The sequence below is a fragment of the Heptranchias perlo genome, chromosome 3, assembly GCF_035084215.1.
Source record: "Heptranchias perlo isolate sHepPer1 chromosome 3, sHepPer1.hap1, whole genome shotgun sequence".
NCBI classification, from domain to species: Eukaryota; Metazoa; Chordata; class Chondrichthyes; order Hexanchiformes; family Hexanchidae; genus Heptranchias; species Heptranchias perlo.
The window spans coordinates 42,989,294-43,012,170 of NC_090327.1; the positions used below are offsets into that span (position 1 = coordinate 42,989,294).

The 22,877-nt window shown below is 42.8% G+C and overlaps 1 protein-coding gene across 4 annotated transcripts; it reads right to left on the reverse strand.

The window, feature by feature from the left end:
- Window positions 1–1,227: 1,227 nt before the first annotated feature.
- On the reverse strand, window positions 1,228–8,582 carry pdp1 (pyruvate dehydrogenase phosphatase catalytic subunit 1). Of its 4 annotated transcripts, none has more exons than XM_067979339.1 (3): window positions 8,503–8,582; window positions 7,905–8,072; window positions 1,228–6,059 (listed from the first exon to the last, which is right to left on the reverse strand). In XM_067979339.1, exon 3 carries the CDS (start codon window positions 6,018–6,020, stop codon window positions 4,395–4,397), a length of 1,626 nt encoding a protein of 541 aa, XP_067835440.1. In that variant the 5' UTR covers window positions 6,021–6,059; window positions 7,905–8,072; window positions 8,503–8,582; the 3' UTR covers window positions 1,228–4,394. The 4 variants fall into 4 exon arrangements, with proteins under 4 accessions (XP_067835440.1, XP_067835441.1, XP_067835443.1 ...); XM_067979340.1 differs by lacking the exon at window positions 7,905–8,072 and adding an exon at window positions 6,735–6,768 and having other exon boundaries at window positions 8,503–8,562; XM_067979342.1 differs by lacking the exons at window positions 7,905–8,072; window positions 8,503–8,582 and adding exons at window positions 6,735–6,768; window positions 8,276–8,459.
- Between the last annotated feature and the right edge of the window lie 14,295 nt (window positions 8,583–22,877).

The window sequence follows — 22,877 nt, forward strand, 5'->3', positions numbered from 1 at the left end:
AACCAATATTTCTCATTCCAACTCCCGCACCCCCCCCCCCCCCATGCATTGTGAGCATATAATCAGGAAATTTTGGGTTCTTGCACCAGTGGCCCATATTATCATACATTCAGGGAACTCAATGGACACATGATAGGAAGGGCCAAATAGTGTTTGGAAATCCAGGGGGAGGGGGAAGAAAGTCTTGCATTTATATAGCACATTTCATGACCTCAGGCCATCCCAAAGCACATTACAGCCAATGAATTTTTTTTTGAAGTGTAGTCACTGCTGTAATGTAGGAAACGCAGCAGCCAATTTGTGCACAGCAAGATCCCACAAACAGTAATGTGATAATGGCCAGATAATCTGTTTTAATGATGTTGGTTGAGGGATAAATATTGGTCAGGACACTGGGCAGATCTCTTCTGCTCTTCTTCAAATAACGTCATGGGATCTTTTATGTCCACCTGAGAGGGCATACGTGGCCTTGGGGTAATGGCTCAGCCGAAAGACGGCACCCTCCAACAGTGCAGCTGTCCCTCAGTATTGTAGTAGCTAGATTTTGTGCTCAAGTGGGACTTGAACCCACAACCTTCTGATGCAGAGGCGAGAGTGCTACCAACTGAGCCACAGCTGACAGGGAGAAGTAGAAAAAAAGTTTTGATTTCCGCCCCAATTTGCTCTCCCGTCCAGTAAATTTCCTCGCGTTTAGACCCCCAGCAACACCAAAGACTGCATGGAATTTTGGGCTTGCTTTGTACAATGCTTTAACTCATTTTCCTCTTGGTCCTCCTCCACACACAAAAACAAAAAAAGAATTGCTTTCAGAAAATGACAGATTTTTAAAAAAAAATTTACTGTATAAAAAATAATTTTACAAGTTTGAACCAAGACAGGATAGACATCATTTCTCCTCTTGCAGTCACATAGAGCTTGACTCAGCCTTGTACCTGTGCTCCACACTACACTGAATCGCATCACTTTGTTTCAGCTGCCTTTACAATCAGTTTTGGTGCAAAAGTTTGTAAAGTAACTGCCTCCTCCATATGGTTGTAACAGTTTTATTTTCAGTAGATGTTAAGCATAGAGGTAAAAAAACAAAACATAATTTTGTATGTGGTCTTTTACTAGTGGAGCCAAAGCTAACAGTGCACAAGACTATAGGAGTAACTTCAAAACATTGAAAAACAACCGTTTGAACATTTTAAATAGTAAAATCGACCTTAAAATAAAGTTAATAACTCATTGTCTTTAAAGTGTATTTATTAAAAACACCATAAATAGTTGTCACCAAAGCAGATACAATGATCAACAGCGCAGAGTCTACAAGAGTCAGTAACTGTTTGAATATAAAACCAGGATTCAATACTGTACAGTATCTTAGTTAACATAATGTGTAACAGGCTTTGTCCATTCACTGTTCAGCAATTCCTTACTACAAAACCTTTAGATACACCAAGAGCTGTGATGTAATAGATGTTTTATTTCCTCAGAGAAACTACAAGGTGTATACTCTGCTCTTTATATGGCTCCACTATGAGTTAGATTATGTCAATAGGCTGACCAGTGGCAGATGAAATTCAACATGCATAAATGTAAAGTACTGCACACAAGAAAAAAATAATAGATAGTAAAAATACTCTATGAATGATATCGAGTTAGCAAAAGGTGAAGTCATGAACACGAGTACACTCGCTGCTTAACCTGTCTGGTCACTGGAGCAATTAACAATAATGACAAATACAATGCTGACCTGTATAGCCAAAACAATACAGGGCAGAGGATGACCTGTTAAAACTGTACAGTGCTCTGATTAGCCAGTGCCTCAAGTAGTGTCCAGTGTTGGTCACCAAGACACAAATAGGACATTCAAGGTCTGAAGGTGATCAGAGAAAAGCCTTGAGACTGATCCGCAATGCCAGGGTGCTGAGTAATGAGGAAATACTGGAAACAATGATTTAATAGGCTTTGAAAGAGAGCGTATAAGAGGGACCTCACAGCAATATTAATACACTAAAATGGGACATAGAAAGCAAATTTGGAGCAATTCTTCAAGTTAAACTGGCACAGGTTCAAACAAAAAGCAAATTTAGGACTTTTTTCAGGAAGTTATTCTCCACACACTGATCAACATGTGAAATGGACTTCCAAGTAGGATAGCAGAAGTAAAAATATTGAATCATTTAACAGATGTTATGATTGGGGACGGTGGAGGGAGGAAAAGATGGAAACTGTTGGTTCTTTCTGAATATGTTAGCTTAGATGGGATGGATGGCCTCCTTCATCCATATCTGTCTGAACACAAACACGCGCGTAAACATTAAAAGTTTTACATTAAATAGTTTTATGTCTCAATTTGGCACTGAGATATTCTGGAGATTTATCAACCATTTGATGGTTACGCACTAAGTTACTCTTTCAATATGGTTACTCTAGAGATGAATTTTCTCATTTACATGAAGCTTCTGAAACAAAAAGTTGTGCAAATACTGTCTACATGAGATTTGTTACTGACTTAAATACAAAAATATTGAGATAAATACAAAAACAGGAGTTGTGAAAAACAGCCCAGTTATGCAACTCCTTATAATTTTTTCCTGTAAGAAATACATTAGAATTGTGTTTCAAATAGTACTGTGCAGTTTGTTCACCAAGATTTATGTGCATATATACTAAATACAGATCTCCATTTAACAAAAAGGGTGAATAAATCTATTTAAAAAAAACTATCATGGCTGTAGCTATGTTGTGTGTAGCTTGCCCACTTAAAGTTATAACTTCCTCTAAACCACTTTGTTTATCATACACATATATTCACCAGTACTACAGTATAAATAATGGCAATGTAATCTGTAACAAGAAACAATCTCCATAAGGATCCATTCAATAGCAAAAATGGATTTGCCTTCCCTTTATTGCTCAGATGGCAAAAATTAATCATAAGGAATGCTGAAATGAAACAAATGCTAACCATGCATATCTATTCAATGTTGTCCATGTTTTCAAGCATCTGACCTGTAAACTGTAGGGTGATTGTAAATGGCACAAAACACAAATAAGATAATAAGGACTTTCCCACAAACATAAAATAGCTATTCAAGTGACAAATAGAATTCAGAGCAATATACACTATTACCTTATTTCATAGCCTAGGATTTTACAGAGGACAGACTAATAGTTAGAGGCCTAAGAGATCAAAAGGAGGTTTAATCTTATTCATACCACATTCTTCATAACTGTCAGTTTGTTAATTTACAACTTATTTTGCTGCAGTGGTGCTGTTTGACAACACTACAACAAAATTATAAATCACAGCACTCCAAGACATTCAAGCATCATGTTCCACCATCAAAAGTACATTGCCAATCGCCTGAAATCTACGACTCTGTGTACCGGCTCACATTTATTGAGCCATCAGATATATATTTTTGCAGAGGGACGGTTTTCCCCTGAAGATAGATCTTAAGTGGATATTTAATTACTTCTATTTTTCCTGTGTATGGTAAGAAAGCAAAAATTACAGCACATCAAAAAAGCCCACCATTTTGAGACTGCCTTCTCTTATAAATCTTAGGAAAGGAGGATGAAAACAGAGGGCATAACATTCCACATACCATTAGAAAATTACAATCACAGTAACCTTCCAACAGCAGTGTAGTGGGTATTACAATCTTTACTGCAGGAGCATTGGTTGTTTTTGACAGAAATCCTATAATACAATAAAACTGGTGAACTCAATTCTTAAAAGAAACCATTTATTTAAAAAAAGTTATTTGCTTTAATGACCACTCCTGTAGCACGAAATTCAAACTGAAGCGTAGAATATACAAAGTGGCTGTAAACAAGCAATCTACATTTACATTTTAACTCAGATTTTAGGAGCTCAGCATCTGAATTAGAATATAAAAGCAACTACAAACACTACTAGTGTTAACTGTTCCATTTCCACCCACCAGGTAAATTATCTATGCTGTGTGTAGGTAACAAAGCAATTGCACACAATATAAGTTTATAATATCTCACTGCATGAAACTTCTTGCAATTTACAGAAATAAGTTTATAAAAATGACCTTATTTTCAATTCCATTGAACCTATTTATCATTAACTAAACTAGTTTCCATCTCATACAAAGCTAAATGTTTAATAATAAGCACATCAGCTTACACCTTCCTAGTTTCTTTACAACAGTTATCTTGGAGTATTGCAGAATTGTTCCAACTTATTAACTGCAAACCATCTATTTCCACCTAGTTCCGAGTTCTAGACTCCAAGCTATTCCAAATAACGACCTAACTGCACCAATGTTTGCTTATGTCAAAAATAAACGTATTAATCACAACTATGCTACAATTCTTTAACCAACTTTTGCATCCAAACTTTTGTTGACCTATGTTCACATAAATGCTAAGTTTCAGTTTTCTGCATTATGCTTGTAATGTGTATTTATAACATGAGAATTAAACTGCACTACTGTAACAGTTATATCATCTCTGTACATCCGTGCCAGTTCTTCAGGAAGACTTAGCATCTTGGACAATCGCTCATGATCAATAGCCCCAAACTCATTGTGACCAACTGCATGTCGTATAAGGTGAGTTGCAGAATTTTGATCCTCAAATGCAGACGAAATGCGAGCTCTTCTCTCCATTAATAGGCCATGCATTTGACCGAGAGTCACTTTATAACCCCCAACAGAAATAGGTTGCTGAAGGTGGACACCAGTTAGATGTTCTCCAACAATTCTCACAACTTCCTGTCTATGTAATATTTCCCACAGACCATCTGTGGCTAATACAAGGAATTTGTCCTGAGGCCTTAGTTTATGGTAAGTGACTTCAGGTTGAGCTGTTAGATATGGGGGAGTGTGATAATTAGGTGGGATAAATTTTGTACATTCATTCTCATTTAACAGCTCTGGGCCAGACTCCAGTACCCGCTTCTGCAGATCTATGCTCCACTTGAACTTAACATCTCCAAAAGCTCTAAATGGCATTAGCAAGGCAAGCAGACGATCTTGTTGAACAACAGTTTTTGCTTCAGATTTTGGGTGTTCAGACCTAACCCTTTTCACTTCATTCTCATTCTGTGCATTATGGTCATTGGACAGCGTGAGTGCAGACCAGGTTCCATCCTCTTCTTGAACACCAAGCACAGCTCTGCTGTCTCCAGTATTTGCAATGTGCAAGTCTACACCATCTATGTGTGCAACACAGGCAGTTGCGCCAGAAAATGCCACTCGCAACTGCCAATAATTGAGAAAGGAGTTACTACTACCTACTTGAGCTTCCAATGAAATATCATTATCAAGCCTTTTGAATGAATTTATCAAAGCTTCTATTGCATCAGGTGTCTCCTCAGTGTGGAGGTCAATTAGTTCTTGCCAGTAGGTTCTTAGGCTATCAAAGTACATTTTCGAAGCCTCCTTACTGAAGTAGTCATTAGGATGTTTGTGCCACTGTAAAAGTGGCAATACAACACGGCCATTTTCCACTGCATTCTCTATTTCCAATAAGGTTTCCTGATGTAGCAGAGCAACAGCAATATAGTAAAAGAGTCGTTCACTAACTGCCTGTGCACAGGCACATCCTGCATGTCCATCTATAACACTCAACAGCATGCCTCTAGTCTGCAGACAGGTAGCCGCACACCTTCTATCTTCAACTGGAGAATTAGATGGCAACTGGTTACTGTTAAAACCTAGAACAGAACTAACATTCTTCCCATCAAATTCGGGTACCTTAAAACTGTACTCGTTTGCCTTCAGGATGCTGTTAACCTGAGGCGGAGTAAGGTTGTAAAACCGTGCAGCTGTGGTCCTGTAGTTCCTTAAATGAAAATGACCGAATGAGTCTTTTGGCTTTCCCCATCTGAATAAAGATCTTGGAAAAATCTTCTGCAGGGATCTGTCTGCTGTATGCCGGCTGACTTGTTTAGATAGGCAACTATGGAGGCTGTGATGGCGGCAGGCTGCACTATATACCCTGCTTATCTCTCCATTTCGAAGTGCTGGAAACACAAGCTGTATTGGCACCAACATTTCACCAGGCTAAAATGGAGACAACTTTTCCAGCATTTCCTATAAAGAACAGGGGGAAAAAACAAATTACCTCTATTGTATCACGCATGAACCTATTACCCAAATGTACAAAACAAGTAAACATACCCAATATTAAAAATAGTTTTACATGATTTAATTATTAAAACCTTTACCCCTGGAAGCATGTTCAAAAGTTTGAGTACTGCAAAACAAAAATATACTAATAGTTTTGGATATTTAAATTTGCCAAATATACAGGAGAATTAAAATGAATACTTTTTTTAAAAAAAGATTACATTATACATCTTAGATGCATGAACACAAATTTTTGCTAAAATTCCCTTTGAATTTACAATATTAACCAATAAATAGGCTGCACTATTTTTTGAATACCGAAAAACTTAAGTTAAGGGTAGACTGTATCAGAGAGAAAGTTTCAAGTTTATGGACTACCTATTTGCAGGCAACATACATATATGTATATCAACGAAGCACTTCATACAACTTTACGTAGTTTGAAACATTGCTAGTTGTTCATAAAATGCAGTCCTGCTGCTAGACTGAACTTTGTATTGAAGGAAAGATTATATTTCCGATGGCTATAGGTTTGTTTCACTTACATTAAATATGTAACTAATCATTTAGGAAAATTGATTTTTGAAAAAAAATTGAATTCTCAAAAATGTATATTCATATTTAATGAAGTCAATGTACCTTTTATTGCACGGCACTTGTAGGAGGGGTGCACCTAGAGAAAAACAGAGCAGGATTCCAGTTACACCATGGGACGAATGGCCTCCTTCTGTGCCATAAACTTCTATGATTTTACCTGAAACGTTAACTGTTTCTCTCTCCACAGATACTGTCTGAGTTGTTCAGTGTTTCCTGCATTTTAGGAACATAGGAACAGGAATAGGCCATTCAGTCCCTCGTGCCTGCTCCGCCATTTGATAAGATCATGGCTGATCTGTGATCTAACTCCATATACCTGCCTTTGGCCCATATCCCTTAATACCTTTGGTTGCCAAAAAGCTATCCAACTCAGATTTAAGTTTAGCAATTGAGCTAGTATCAATTGCCGTTTGCGGAACAAAGTTCCAAACTTCTACCACCCCTTGTGTGTAGAAATGTTTTCTAATCTCGCTCCTGAAAGGTCTGGCTCGAATTTTTAGACTGTGCCCCCTACATTTTCTGCTTTTATTTTATTTACAAGCCATTACTAAACATCTTATTTCTTTTGCTCCTATATTCAGCTAATTACAACGGCTGCATGGTTCCTACCACCTGCTGTCAAGTGTCCTCTTTGGTAGTCAGATTTAGAACCCGCCGTGAATTGCGTCGACCTCTGGTGCGTGAACAGTGTGGTTTCCGGTCATGAGCACAATTGTAATATGTCAAAGAGAAGAGTCGGGGGGGGGGGGTGATGATTTGCAGGCGCCAAACCCGGAAGGGTTAGGGTACGATCGCAACCCTAATGGGGTCAATCAAAGCCTCCTTGCGCCATGATTGACAGGCTGGCTGCCAGCAGGAGCTGCACATCTGGCGGGGGGGGGGGGGGGGGGGAAGGGAAGAAAGTGTGAGAGAGACCTCATTGGCAGTTAGGATAGAAATAGCAGGGGTGGATGACAAAGATTAGAATGGAGTCATCAGAATCAAAGGGCAGACATCAGGATCAGAGTGGGAGGAGTTCCAGGCAACATTGTTTTTTTAAGGTATGTTTATTTATTTTGTTTCCAATAGGAAATGTAATTTTATTTAATTTAAATTAGTTTATTTTTCACTGTTCCCAGCAGTTTTCACCAGGCGTGAATTGGAAGCCATGGGAAAGCCACCCTGGCAATGTTAAAATCTTTTTAACTATCCAATACACAAAAAATAAACTACCTCAAGTACCTCAATGAGGTACAATTGCTCCTTTAATTATCAGCCCACTGGATTTAAGTGGGGGCGGGTCTTCCTGGTGACTGCTGTACCAACGCACACAGATTTGCCGGAGTCTCATCCAAAAATGTGTAGGTTCCAGCCGGGATGTCTACCCGCTTCAGCAATTAGCTGAATATGGAGCAAAAAACACAAGACATTTAGTAATGGCTTGTAACTAAACACAGAGATTTTGATTGCCCCCCCCCCCCACACACCCGTTTTTCCCTTTTAAAATCGTGCCTCATCTGTTCTATCCGCCTTTCCCGACAGCAACCACCGCCTGGCCCGCAGACTGACTGACAGCAAACATACGCTATTCAACCGATCCCCACCCTTGCCAGCGGCAGCCCTTAACACATCACATGGGCGGGCCGTCCGGCCGGCCATCCGTCTCCTGTCCACAACACTGCAGCTCGGGGGTACCCCGCCCGGCCATAAACTGCTGGCAGTGTAAGGGCACAGTGCCGGGCGGGCGGGCGGGCACCGCGCAGGGAGAGTCACCGACACAACCGGGCGTCTGGTTCAAACCCGCCGGGCGTCACGAAGAGCCGATACCAACCTGCGTGTGAGCGCGCACTCCCGCCCGTTAAACCGAAATAACGACTTCCACCCGCGAGTGTTTGACATTGACACCAACCCCTCTCCCGCGCGCTGATTGGCTGCCACGGGGAGGACCGCTTCGACCCACGTCACAATGAAGGCATCAATAATTCTGAGAGTTTCTATTGGCTGAGAGCTGAGCGTGCGAGGTCGCCCACATCTCACAAGCTGCAGACGGTGGTCTGTTTAACGTGTGTGAATATTCAGTATTATTTTAATTTTTAGTACTTGTTATTCAAGTACTTCTCATTTGTTCAGCGCACTGTTATGGTCTCAACAAATCAAAACACAAAGACCCCAGGAGATATATATATATAGAAAAAAAGACCAAAGTTTGCCATCTTAAATAAGAAATTAAAAGGAAAACCAATTTTATGGGAAGTACAAAAACAACGTTACTTTAAGCACCAAAATAAAAATAGATTTTTTTTTAGCCATTTTGGAAAGGGAGAAACTGTAGCAGCAAAACTCCAAATCCAGCTTCTGCTCTGTACGTCTTCCGAACAGTATTCCAGGCTAGGATAGCAGGAGCATTTTAGCTTTGTGCAACCAGTGTTTCCCCCAAGCACAATTTGACCACAGTGAATTGGCTGAATGTCCAAAGGCCTGGTGCACCCCTGTAGTATCTGGGTCCAACAATGATAATTTCAAAGATGATGTCAAATAAAAACAGAAAATGCTGGAAATAATCAGCAAGTCAGGCAGAATCTGTGGAGAAAGAAAGAGAATTAATGTTTCAGGTCGATGACCTTTCGTCAGAACTGGAAGATGTTAAAGATTTAGCAGTTTTTAAGCAAGTAGGGAGCCAGCAAAAGGTGGGGGAAGGGGAGGAGGGGAGGAAAGAACAAAAGGGAAAGTCTGTGATAGGGTGAAGGGCAGGAGTGATTAAATGACAAAAGGGATAATGCAAGAGGGTGGGAATGGGACAAGTAAAAAAACAAAAGATGGGTCTAGAGGAGCTATAAATGGCAACAGCAGATCCATTACCAGCACCTGCTGTCCGAAAAAATGGGGGCAGTGGTTATGATCTGAAGTTATTGAAATCAAAGTTAAGTCCGGAAGGATGTAAAGTGCCAAATGGAAAGATGTGCTGTTCCTCAAGCTTACATTGAGCTTCATTGGAATGCTGCATGATAATTTCATCGTCCCTCACTGGCTGGCCTGTATGGTGATGATCTGTTAGCGAGTTACTAATGAGGAAAGAACTGTATATTAGCAGGTAGTCTTGTACCTGAGCCCCTTCAAAAAAAATCCTTCCATTTACTGAGCAACATGTGACAACTGGGACCCAAAGCATTGCTGCTGGTCATGAGCCATTTCAATTAGCTCTCTATTTCCTTCGACTTCTTTTATAAAGACACACCGTTATCCATGCTGATCTGTTTGTGAGTTGCGATCTGGTGCTATTAGACCACTCCCAGAAAAAGCACCAATGAAAATGGCATCTCTATTATGGAGATATTGGGGAAGACAGCAGGATGGTCAGAAAAGCTCTTTGGCAGCAATGATGCTTCGGTTCCTCGTTGCCACACATTGCTTTGCGGTATCAGAGAGGGTTTTTTGGATGGAGGGTGCAGGATTATCTGTTAATACACAATATCCTCCACATTATTTGAGTTAGGGTTGTACCCTGTGTTTTTAATCCACCTGATTGAGAAGTATGGAAAAAACATTACGCACATTCTAGACTAAAATTCCATTAATGTAATGGAACTTACTTATTGAGAAATGCAAAAAAGAAACAAATTAAGCAAGCAAATTAAGAAACAAAACAAGTATTTTGATGATACATGTCAATACATGTCTTAAACCTTAAACTATATACTGTCAGAATACATTGAAGTGGTAATTCCTGACTGAGAAGTGTGAAAAAACAAATTAATAAAAATGCCAGGCCTCTTTATCCCCCAACTCATGTAATTCCACATTAAAGTCTTACAGGACTCTCAGAAAATAAAACAGTCTGGAGGACAAGGGAGCAGAATTTTAAAATTCAAGAATGCGGACACTGGGACAGTATTGAAATTGATTCACAAAATAAGGATACCCAGATAAAAGTGGCAGCCTTGGCCGACTATGAACTGTGCCCTGGTAAAATGGTGCCGGGTGCAAAGTAAGCAGGAACAGGACAGTAAGTTTGCTCTCTGATTTTTACTGTTTCCATGCTCCAATCCCACCCAGCAGGGAGGGGAGGATTAACATTACCCCTATGTGTCTGTATTCCTAGATCTCTCGTTCCTCGACTTAGTCACAGAGATCCCTTGCACCTGGCTGCAAATTAAAAAGGGGTTGTTGGTATCAGGAGGAAGAGGATGGTAAGTTTGCCTCTCACTTTGCTGACATTTTTTGGGCCCATTTTGCATGACACAAACCTTAGATGGGAACTCTTATATCCTGCAGAAGGTACGATTTTGTAACCATTATCCTGTTGCGCACAATCTTTCAATGTGGATGGGTTGTGGACTTGGAACAACAAACAAATATTGAAGCTTTCAGACAAGGTCTTCCTCTGCAGTTACGGAGTGCTATATTTTGGAATTTTTTGGCTATTTTTCCACGGAAAGGATTTGGAAATGAGATACATTTAAGTGGCGTGTTTTAAATGAAAGTAGTTAAGTTTAAAATCACACAAGTTTATTTTTTTTATAGCAATAAGCTGTAGCTGCTGAGACAAAGAAGAGTTTATATATTAATGAGACAGGCATTAATGATGTGTTCTGCAATAATTGGGGACTATAATTAATTCTTTATTTCATTTCATACTTCCTCCAAACAGCCATGCCTATAACCGTTGAGATGACTGTGTTCATTTGAGTCCAGCATGTGGTGTCTACTGTATGATCATTTTTGAGTGAGGAACTAGCTAGTTTTTTAACAGGCCTACTGGCGAATCACCTAATAGGGAAGTTGTTAGAGGGATAAACACTCCCCACTTCACTTCTGTCGTCAGAAGTAACAAAAACAAAAGAAATGCTCATGTCAAGGTCAGTCTGTTGGGATAGTCTGCTAGGGTTGCCAGCTCGGGTTGGACGTATTCCTGGAGGTGTCATCACATGACCTCCTGCCTCCAACCGCCCCCCACACTCCTGCCATTGGTCGCCCAACATGTCCATACTCCTGGTGCACTGCCTTCCCACACTAATTAAAGAGCAAATAGACTCTTCATTACCCAATTGGATGATTCTTGACTGTTAATCAAAACAGACTTTTTTCCCATGTCCGATATTTTTATAACTACCTTATAGGTAGCTGCATCATGTTTGGGACAGGTTTGATGGACCAGCCAGTCTTTTCTTGTCCATCTTTTCATCTGTTCTTTTTTTATTATTCGTTCATGGGATGTGGGCATCGCTGGCAAGGCCATCATTTATTGCCCATCCCTAATTGCCCTTGAGAAGGTGGTGGTGAGCCGCCTTCTTGCTGCAGTCCATGTGGTGAAGGTTCTCCCACAGTGCTGTTAGGAAGGGAGTTCCAGGATTTTGACCCAGCGACGATGAAGGAACGGTGATATATTTCCAGTCGGGATGGTGTGTGACTTGGAGGGGAACGTGCAGGTAGTGTTGTTCCCATGTGCCTGCTGCCCTTGTCCTTCTAAATGGTAGAGGTCGCGGGTTTGGGAAGTGCTGTCAAAGAAGCCTTGGCGAGTTGCTGCAGTGCATCCTGTGGATGGTACACACTGCAGCCACAGTGCGCCGGTGGTGAAGGGAGTGAATGTTTAGGGTGGTGGATGGGATGCCAATCAAGCGGGCTGCTTGGTCCTGGATGGTGTTGAGCTTCTTGAGTGTTGTTGGAGCTGCACTCATCCAGGCAACTGGAGAGTATTCCATCACACTCCTGACTTGTGCCTTGTAGATGGTGGAAAGGCTTTGGGGAGTCAGGAGGTGAGTCACTTGCCACAGAATATCCAGCTTCTGACCTGCTCTTGTAGCCACAGTATTTATGTGGCTGGTCCAGTTAAGTTTCTGGTCAATGATGACCCCAGGATGTTGATAATGGGGGTTTCAGCGATGGTAATGTCATTGAATGTCAAGGGGAGGTGGTTAGACTCTCTCTTGTTGGAGATGGTCATTGCCTGGCACTTGTCTGGCGTGAATGTTACTTGCCACTTATGAGCCCAAGCCTGGATGTTGTCCAGGTCTTGCTGCATGCGGGCTCGGACTGCTTCATTATCTGAGAGCTTGCGAATGGAGCTGAACGCTGTGCAATCATCAGCGAACATCCCCGTTTCCGATCTTATGATGGTGGGAAGGTCATTGTTGAAACAGCTGATGATGGTGGGGCCTAGGACACTGCCTTGAGGAATTCCTGCAGCAATGTCCTGGGGCTGAGATGATTGGCCTCCAACAACCACTACCATCTTCCTTTGCACTAGGTATGACTCCAGCCACTGGAGAGTTATCCCCCTGATTCTCATTGACTTCAATTTTACTAAGGCTCCTTGGTGCCACATTCGGTCAAATGCTGCCTTGATGTCAAGGGCAGTCGCTCTCACTTCACCTCTGGGATTCAGCTCTTTTGTCATTGTTTGTACCAAGGCTGTAATGAGGTCTGGGCCTAGTGGTCCTGGCGGAACCCAAACTGAGCATACGTTCCTGTACATATGCAGAGCTCTAAGAAGACACTCAAAGTCCTATTCTGCAGCCAGGCCATGATTTAGGAGCAGGGGGCTCTCACATTTTTCATGAGATTCTCCTCATTAAGCTTTTAAAATGTGGGCTAATTAATTTAAATTGCTCATTGTTGTCATTTTGTGTGTTCAGTGCCGAGAATGTGCTGGAGTCACACAGTGACCTGTTAAATGGCCGCTTCTTCAGATATTTTAGACTAAGCATTGAAGGAGAGCTGTGCTTCCATTGTCACCTCCACTTGCTCCTCCTTGCGTCCTGTGGCTAATCCAGTATTCCATCCTGCATATGTGTACTGTTAGAATGGGTAATGCAGGATGTTGTGAAGTGCTAGGGGCAGGGTGGACATTGGCTCCTGGGGTATCTGCTTTATGGACACCTATAGGATTGGAAGAAAGACATGTGGTGGTAGGTATACATTATTTGAGTTTACGTGGCAAAATTGTGTGTTATGCTGTTGGGGTGTTGTGTATACTTGTGTGTTAGTGAATGAGTTAGGAAGTACGTGTATTAATGAGTGGGGGAGAACTAATAATAAACAAAGGATAGTGCTAGTTCTGACCTTGGAGGAGGGCTCTGACTTTACCCGTTCCCATTCCCTCTATGACGTCCAGATCCCAGAAATTGGAGGGGTTTCTCCTCATTGAGATAAAATGGTTGACAGTTGTGAGGTCTGCATTTGCTTTCATCTGTTATATGTGTCCCTTTCCTGTAAGCAGATACAAAACGTACATATTTTGAAATCTGGAAGTGCAGAGACAGTGTCATCCAAGTACCGAATGTACAGGCCATTTAGTGAGAGTCCATGAATACTATGTTGGCAGTTTGGTCATCCTAATTTGCAAACTTTTATGTGTGACATTAGGAACATACTTCTGTGCTTGTTTCCCTTTGAATGTGAACAACGTGAAGTAACATAGGACAGTAAGTACTTTGGGGGTGAATTTCTGTGGGGATTCTACCGCTGGTTTTCCTTAACTTCGGCGGAGGAGCTGTGGAGATTCTGGTGAAACGGAGTTAACAGCGTTTATGCCGTTGTTCCAGGGTTTCCGTGGCTCTCGCACTGAAGTTACGGTGGACGAGTGATACAAGCTGCTTGCATATGCAACCCCCGCAAGGGTTTATAATAGTTCAGATTTTTAAGCCATTTGTCTAGATTAATGAGATTGAATACACTAACACCTTCAACTTTACACAGCTTTAGTTACAATAGAATCATAGAATGACACAGCACAGAAGGAGGCCATTCCGCCCATTGTACCTGTGCTGGATCTTTGAAAGAGCTACCCAATTAGTTCCACTCCTCTGCCCTTTCCCCATAGCCCTGAAAATGCTTCCCATTCAAATATTTATCCAATTCCCTTTTGAAAGTTATTTTTGAATCTGCTTCCATCACCCTTTCAGGCAGTGCATTCCAGATCATAACAACTTGCTGCATAAAAAAATTTCTCAGCTACCATAGGATGCCAACTGGATTATTTTGAGGCTGTATAATTCCTGTAATAAAATTATATCTATGTTTGATTCTCTGTTTAACAAGGTCACAGATTTTCTTTTAGTCTCACTCCTGGGGTGACCATGGGCATCATTTTAGCACCTGCTATCGGGTGCGTTCCTGGCGGGGGGGGGGGGCTCCGAAAATCGGGGAATCCCGGAGCGGGACTGGAGCCCGGATCCAACCCGCCCACTTCCGGGTTCCCCACAGACGCGCCGGCGTGCGCGCGCAGCCCCCGCTGGTGGGAATCCCGCAGGCAATTAAAGCCAGCGGGATGCCACTTGAAAGTATTTATTGTGCTATTTCAGGTCATTAACTGACCTGATTAAGGGATTATGTGAGGAGGGGTGGGATTTTATAGAAAACTGGGACTGTTTCCCATACTGGGGGAAACACTCCCAGTTCAAATGGACGTGTTGCAGCTGTCAGCCTGTGGCAGTTGAAAAGGTCCATTTGACAGGTGGGGGGGGGGCGCGGGGAGACCCTCCCTCATTGCAGGAGGCCACTCTGTCACTTGGGACAAAGTTTGGCCTCCACCACCCTCCTCCTGACAAGAAAATTCACCAACTTGCACACTTACCCCGGGCTCCAGAGACATGTACCTACCTTGCGGACCCCCTCAGATGTACATCTTCCCGATGGGGGGCCGCCGTAGCTGCAGTCATGACCTCCTCGGAGGGCGAACAGCATCACCAGCCCCACCAGCCTCGCCATCCAGGCTGTCCACCTCTGACACGTGGAGCTGCACAACAGAGTGCTGTGACACATCCACCTGTACAGCAGGAGGGAGGGCAACCGCAGAGAGAGATGCATCGCAGAGGGCACTACCCTCGCCACAGGGTCCACAGACCAAGGCTCAGCTTCCTGGACCTCTCTGAGCAGCAGTGCACACGGAGGCTCAGAGTCACTCGACATGTAGTCGTGGACATCTGCAGCCTCCTTCATGCCGAGTTGCTCCCGGCTGGCCTGAGCACCATCTTCTTACCGTCGCTCTCAAAGTCACCACTGCCCTCAACGACTTCTCCTCCGCATCCTTCCAGGGTGCCATCGGGGACATCGCCGACGTCTCTCAGTCGTCTGCACAAAAGAGCCCTGCAAATACACATACACCCACTCTGCAGTGACACAATGGGTGGCATCAGTTGTGTCTTCATAGTGATCCTCAGGAAAGGGCATTATTGCACAAACCAGACAAGATTCGCAAAGACGTGGCAGTAGTGGTGCCAATATAATATGTAATGTGAGTTGGTCAGAAATTCAATATAAGTAACAACCATGACAAACCCTCAAACACCCTTGTGCATCCCCTTCATGCTCACGACACGTTTGCCTTACGCTGCCTACTGCACATATGTGATGCATGCCTTGTGGCTGCAGCACAGGTAGTGGCAGGTTGAGTGAGGCTGACTGTGAAAGAGATGCATGAGAGGGTGAGTATGAGATAGAGCCATGAGATTGTATGAGGATTGGGTTGAGTGGTAGTGGCGGGATGAGTACTGGCGAGGTGAGTAAGTGCAGGTAAGATGAGGATGAGGTTTGAGTGGGTGTGAGGGGTGATGTGACAGAATAGTGTTGGCAGTGCAGAAGGAGATGTGGGGTAGGGGCGGTGATGTGGCAGATGGAGTGTAGGGGAATGAGTAAGTGTACTCACTTTGGCTGACCTACTGAGGTCATTTGAGCGCCTCCTGCACTGTATGCAGGTGCGTGATATGTTGGTGGTGCTGGTGACCTCCTCTGCCACCTCAAGCCAGGCCTTCCTGGTGGCAGAGACAGGCCGCTTCCTCCCGCCCGCCGGGGGGAAGATCTCTGTCCTCCCCTTCCTCTTCACCCCATCTATTGATACCTGGAGTGAGGCATCATTAAACTGGGAGCAGCCTTCCCCCTGGGCTGCTCCATGCTATAGTTTTTGCTATTTGTTGCAGCATCTGTCAGTGGAGGACTGCCCCTTTAAATAGAGCTCCTCCAGCTGACAGATCTTACTGCGTATGCGCAGCCCGCCCGAAGCGCAGATCAGCAGTGGGGAACCCGGAAGACCAGGTAAGTGGATCCAATTGGGCTGCGATCGCGCGGGTGGCTGACTAATTTCACCGGGCGCATAGACCCCCGCCGTGAACCGGCAGCCCTGCTAACATCGAGCCCCATGAGTTTGATAACGAAATGCTAAAAAAATAGTAATTAGCAAGTTGGTTTTATAACCCCCATAAATACAATCATTCTTCAAGCCACTTGGATTTTCACTCAGCATTAAAACAGTATCAATAAAGATACTTCTTCCATCACATAAAACGGGAGTCCTGGGGGTAGACCTTGACATTGTGCGATAGTGTAAAGCAGGCAATAGCGAGTCGGCAGCCCGTTCTACATCTCTCCCGATTTTTATTTCCATTGACTGTATCTCGCCGGCAGCAGCCAGGCCCATACTGAAAATAGTTTGGGTTTCCTGAAGCAGCTTTGAGGGCGAAGCGGCTGATTCTCCAACTTTGCACCCATTTCAGGCAGAAGTTGAAGATTAGCCTATATTTAACCTGTGGTTAACTCATATCATGCCTGACCTGGAAGTGCATGATACTGATCCAAGGCACCAAGGAATACGTCTAATCCTGTAATCACACAAATTAACACAAAGATTCATTATTCACGAAGGAAAAACTAGTAAATTTAGTTGTTAAAATAAAATAACAAAATTACGCAGAATAATAGCATAGTTCCTAATTTACAGTACAGTCAAAGTAAATGGAAAATTATCAACCTTGAAAGATATTTCTTGTTTTAGTGCAGAAGTGCTATCACAGTCCTCAAAGGATTAAATAATGGATTGTAAGAATGAATTGCCATAAGCAGAGTTAATAAGAAGCTCCGTAATGTCATGTGGTTGGCTTTATCTTTGGAGTGCAATGCTTGTAGTGCATCTATATATAGAGCACTTGATTTAGGACCAGCACTAAAATATTCTAATGTTACATGAGCCTTTTCTTTAGAAAGACAGCAACATGTGCACTAAAGTGCGAAGCTTGCACAGTGGGCTGCTATTACGTATAATAGATTGGGATGCACACGACCATATTCATATATAATACAGCTTACACAACCAAACTTATTGGCATTACTAAGTAAAGACTAAAACAATCTACAGTATCATACAAAACCAGGAATTTTCAATAATTATACGGCATGACACTAGACTACATACTCTATGCACAAATTAAGTTTCTTGTAGGGCCAGGGTGTTACAGGAGTATAGTATCTGGGAGCACCTGAAGTGAAGGGAGGAAATAATGGAAAGGAAGGAAAGCAAGACCACCAATTCCTATCGTATCTTCAGACCATCTGAACCCAAGGAGACTATCATGGCAAATCCAGCTGGTATTACCTAACCAGGATCATGTGACATACCATGCAAAGCAAAATGTCAATTAGACAGCCCATTCAAAGGTCAAGGGGAGTGGATGGGGGCTCCTAATAAATAGCATAGGGAATTAAGGTCATCTGAGATCCCAGTAATGTCCTCGACTCTTTAGGCAGCACAGCTGAATTTAGGGCTGAATCTAAAAAAAATGGAAGGGGCTGCCAGCTATTCAACATAAAGATAAAAAATTTGAGGTGGATATATTCCAGTGATGTAATTGCTCTGGAGTATGATATATTTAGTGCAGAATCTTGAAATGGATATCTCTCAGTCAGTTGCTGACAGAGGAAAATAAATTACCAAAACATAAATGCTAAGAATGTTAATACTCTGCAACATATACACAGTTCATACTTTCAAAGTAAGGCAGGTTGGTGATTTATCGGTGATTGTGTTACAACTACACAATTGTATGACTTTACGACTCCCCTGACAAAGGGAAACAGCTGAAAGATGGGATTGGAGGGGGAACACTGTACTGGTGGCTGGAATTTTAATGATAAAAATTCATAAATCTTAGAGAGGCAGATGTGTCCATGCCTAAATCTATGGATGTGCTTTTATTTGCACCATTTACTTTACTGACGGTGATGATAAATCTAACAATTCAATGGTTAAATTTAAAGATAACATACAGTTAATTGCCTCAGCCAAACTCATGCTACCGATTCACTTGAGAAAAATAATTAATACCAGCTTCATTGTCTTTGTTACAGAAGAAAATATAGTCTTTCCAAAGCAAAAATAATTGTTTTTTAAGCCATGTCGGTAGTCTTCACTATAACTTTTGTACTCCCCCTCTTAAACTGTGCAGTTTGTAACCCAGAACACACGAGGCATCAATTGGGTAAATTACCGCAGCATTCACACAAATTATGAAATTAATTTTGTATTTCTTTGTGGATGCGAATGGAAAGATCACGTGCTTAATTTGTAAGCAACAGGTAGCTGTGGTGAAAGAATACAACATTCGAGGACACTATACAAACCATGTGAAGAACAGGACAAGTACACAGGAAAGTTATATGAAGAGAAACTTTCTGAATTAGCACCATTGTATAAAAAGCAGCAATCAATGTTTACTAATGCTTGACATGTAAGTGATGCTGCTGTTAAGGTGAGCTATAGTGACAGCCGTGGCTCAGTGGGTAGCACTCTCACCTCTGAGTCAGAAGGTTGTGGGTTTAAGTCCCACTCCAGAGATTTGAGCACGAAAATCTAGGCTGACACTCCAGTGAAATGCTGCACTGTCCCCGTCCTACAGCAGAGCGTGGTCTCCAATCGTCTCGGATTTCCCTGCCATTGGGACAAGACTTCGCTCCACTGGGACCGTGTGGTGGTCGGTGTGCAACGACCACCCCACGTTAAAAGAATCCACGCACAGGCATCTTCCACCAAGTCATCATCGACCCTGAGGGACTGCCAGACAGAGAGAGAAAGAAGGTGAGCTATGTGATTTCCCATGAAATCACTGTGTCATTGAATTGTGTCACCATTTTTGGAGGGAGAATTTTTGAAGAACTGCATGCTAAATAGTGTGTCCAGATAACTTTTGCTGAATGTGGCCCACGCCAAGTGCCAGGATATCGGATCAGGCCCACCGTATAAATGAGTTTGACCATATAAATGAGTAAGGGAATGCATATACTGGAGAGAAAAGCCTTTTGTGTGAACTATCAAGGAACTCTGACAATCAAGGGTAAATTTCCTGTTGGGTGGCTAGTAATGCAATACTGGCAGAAGTAAATCTATTTAGTTGTTGTTTTCACTACTTGTAACTGACAGATTAGAATATTCAAATAACCACCTAAACTATGTTGTAGGAGTGGTTGTACCAGAAACATAGCCGCTGCAGGTAGTAAGGAAAGCCAGGAACTGCAGCCAACCAGTAAGGGGACTATGTTGCACCTCCCATAACTGCTACTTTAGCTAATGGTTAGCACCAGGTAAACATCTTTAGGAATACCCGTTAACCTTATTGCCAACATGAAAACAAGGAAATAGATAATGCAAAGAAAGCAACATCTGGGTAGCTGCCGAGAAGACACATAAGGGCCAATTTTAACCCTGCCTGCCCAGTGGCAATGGGGCGAGCGGATGGTTAAAATGCCGGTCAGACGCGTCACGCTACGTTCCCAATGCATTCATGCCCACCGCCATTTGAACTACTGGGGTTTTCGGGCAGTGACAAGGCCAACTGCCACAAGCAAGTGGGAGTTTCGTTAATATTTAAAAGTCAGGGCCCCAGGGTCTAATGACGTCATTCGGACTTGGTGCAATTTTAACCTCAGGTTGTGCTGAAAGTTGGATTCGCCCAAGAAAACTGGCGGCAAGCAGGAACGGCGTCAGAAAAGACCCATGAAGGTGAGTTTTATAACAGATTTGATGATTTCCTTGTGAACCCAGAGGAGCAGAAGGAAGGCTAGAAACAGTCTGCTTTGCAAACTCTGCTCAGAGCTGATTATATTGGCCAACGTATGCCCATGCTTCCAATGTAAGGAGTCTTACAACACTAGGTTATAGTCCAACAGTTTTATTTGAAATCACAAGCTTTCGGAGGCTTCCTCCTTCGTCTGAAAGCTTGTGATTGCAAATAAAACTGTTGGACTATAACCTGGTGTTGTAAGACTCCTTACATTTGTCCACCCCAGTCCATCACCGGCATCTCCACATCATGCTTCCAATGTCCCATTCACTGCAGTAGGAGTACTGCACGAATTTTATGCTGCTTTGAATGAAATCTAAATTAATTGCTGATCAGTCACAAGATCACGGCAGCATGTTATTGGTCACATCATTGTGTCTTCCTACTTGCAAACCTGGCAAAGCTTTTAGTTATACACTTCACTAGATGACAGTGCCCCTTCAATAAGATTAAATCTGTACAACATTTGTTTTCTATAGCTAGAAATCATAACATAGTTCTTTCCCCTACCTCCCAATATCACAGCAAAGCTATCAACTGCACAGATCGTCCTTACAGACAAGACACAGGTGTGACAGGCTGGCACAGTGGGTCAGAACAGCAGTTTCACCCCAGCTGTAATTCGAGGATACAAGTGTTTCTTCTCCAAGAGGTCTGACCGAAATTTAGACAATCTCTACTCTTACAGACATTCATTCGACAAAAACTGCCAATCCCTTGCTATACAGTGATCTCACTTAAAGAAGACCACAGGGGTTAACCTTTGAACTTTTCTTACATCATACCTCAGCTGAATCTGACAGCAGGTGGAGAAAGATCTAAAGAAGTACCATGGTCCCTATCTTAATCACACAAAACACAAGAAAAAAAGTCAAAGCAGGTACAGGAAGAGCAGTTTATGGTTTGTTACACAGAACTCCAATAAGGTACTTTCATAGTGTTCTGAGGGAGTGACTGGAAAGGTTTGTTATAAAATATTAGCTGACATTCAAATAGAAAGCACCAAGAATTCAGCATCTAACAGTCACACAACTGAACAAAGAGCATCCCAGCATCATCAGAAATCACTCCCCCAAAAAACAATAGGAAATCACCCAAAGAAATCACCTTGCTGCCTGAGAGTGTGAGAAATAAATCAGTCCAGTTCAGGAGGTGCCCCCAAGTGCAGGCTGTGATCTGTAATGATTTACTAACCCAGTTATCAGCCAAGACTGCAGTGGAACCTGAGCCTCACGATGTGCCCCTTGGCTCCGCTGTAAGGTGACTGCCTGAAGGTCAATCATACACCGGCATAAACACAGCTGGGAACCAGGTACAAGCAGGGCTCCACCTGGCTCCGGGTCCCCTACCCTTGAACAATGAGGTCTTTACCCTCAAATCAACTAGCGACAATTCGAGCAATCAAACACACTTAAACTGCACCCACAGGTCACTGATCCGGAGCGGGTCAGGCTAGGTTTGGGTTTGCATTTTCACCCGATCCTTAGCGCGGGTTAGAGAGCGAGGCTCAGAGTATGGAGGAAGGAAGTACACAGGCACAAGGCACAGGTGTGAAGCTCGACTTTTCTCCCGGGTTGCCAGCAGCAGTGCCTGGGAGATTCATCTGTCATCGCAGAAAACTCCCGGACAATCCAGAAGGATTAGCAACTCTACTCCTCCTACACATTTTCTGAGAAAGCATTGAAGTATATGACAGTTAAGCTGTCAGATAATGCCACCCAAAGGCACAATACCACTCAACATTTTTAATACATAACTGGCCAGTCTCCGGAAGGTCGCTGGAGGATGTCAGAGCAGGGCTGAAGGCTAAAAGAAGCAGCTTGTACTGTTGGAACCAATGATGTAGGTACTTTAAGGAAGAGGGGATAGGCGAGTGTAGATGAGAAGGGGGATCGGGGAGGAGATGGGGGAGTGTAAAGGGGGTATGGGGAGGGAGGGGATGGGAGATAACGGGGATTAGGAAAAGGTTGGGGAAGAAGGTGGGCAGGAAGGAAGAGAATGGGGGAGTAGTCAGAGGAGAGGAAGAGACAGGGCCAGAGGATGTTTGGCTTCCATTCTCCATGTGGATCCCTTACCAGAAGCCGCTGGAACACATCTGCACTGAAATTCCATCAAATTGGATGACCCTAGGCTCTATGAATGAGTCCTTCAGCAGGGGATATCTATAAAATGGCAAATCTGATTTCAAAGCTACCCTTTGTGGGAAATATAAAGGGAACAGCACTTACTGTTCCGCTGATGTTCCTATTTAAATGCTGCTGTAGGAGTAGGATACTGTCTGATTCCAGTACATCAACCCCAATATTTGATTATTTCATTGTCACATGCCTATGCAAAAATAATTATAATCTCTTGAGAAAGAATAGCTCGTGATTTTTGCTTT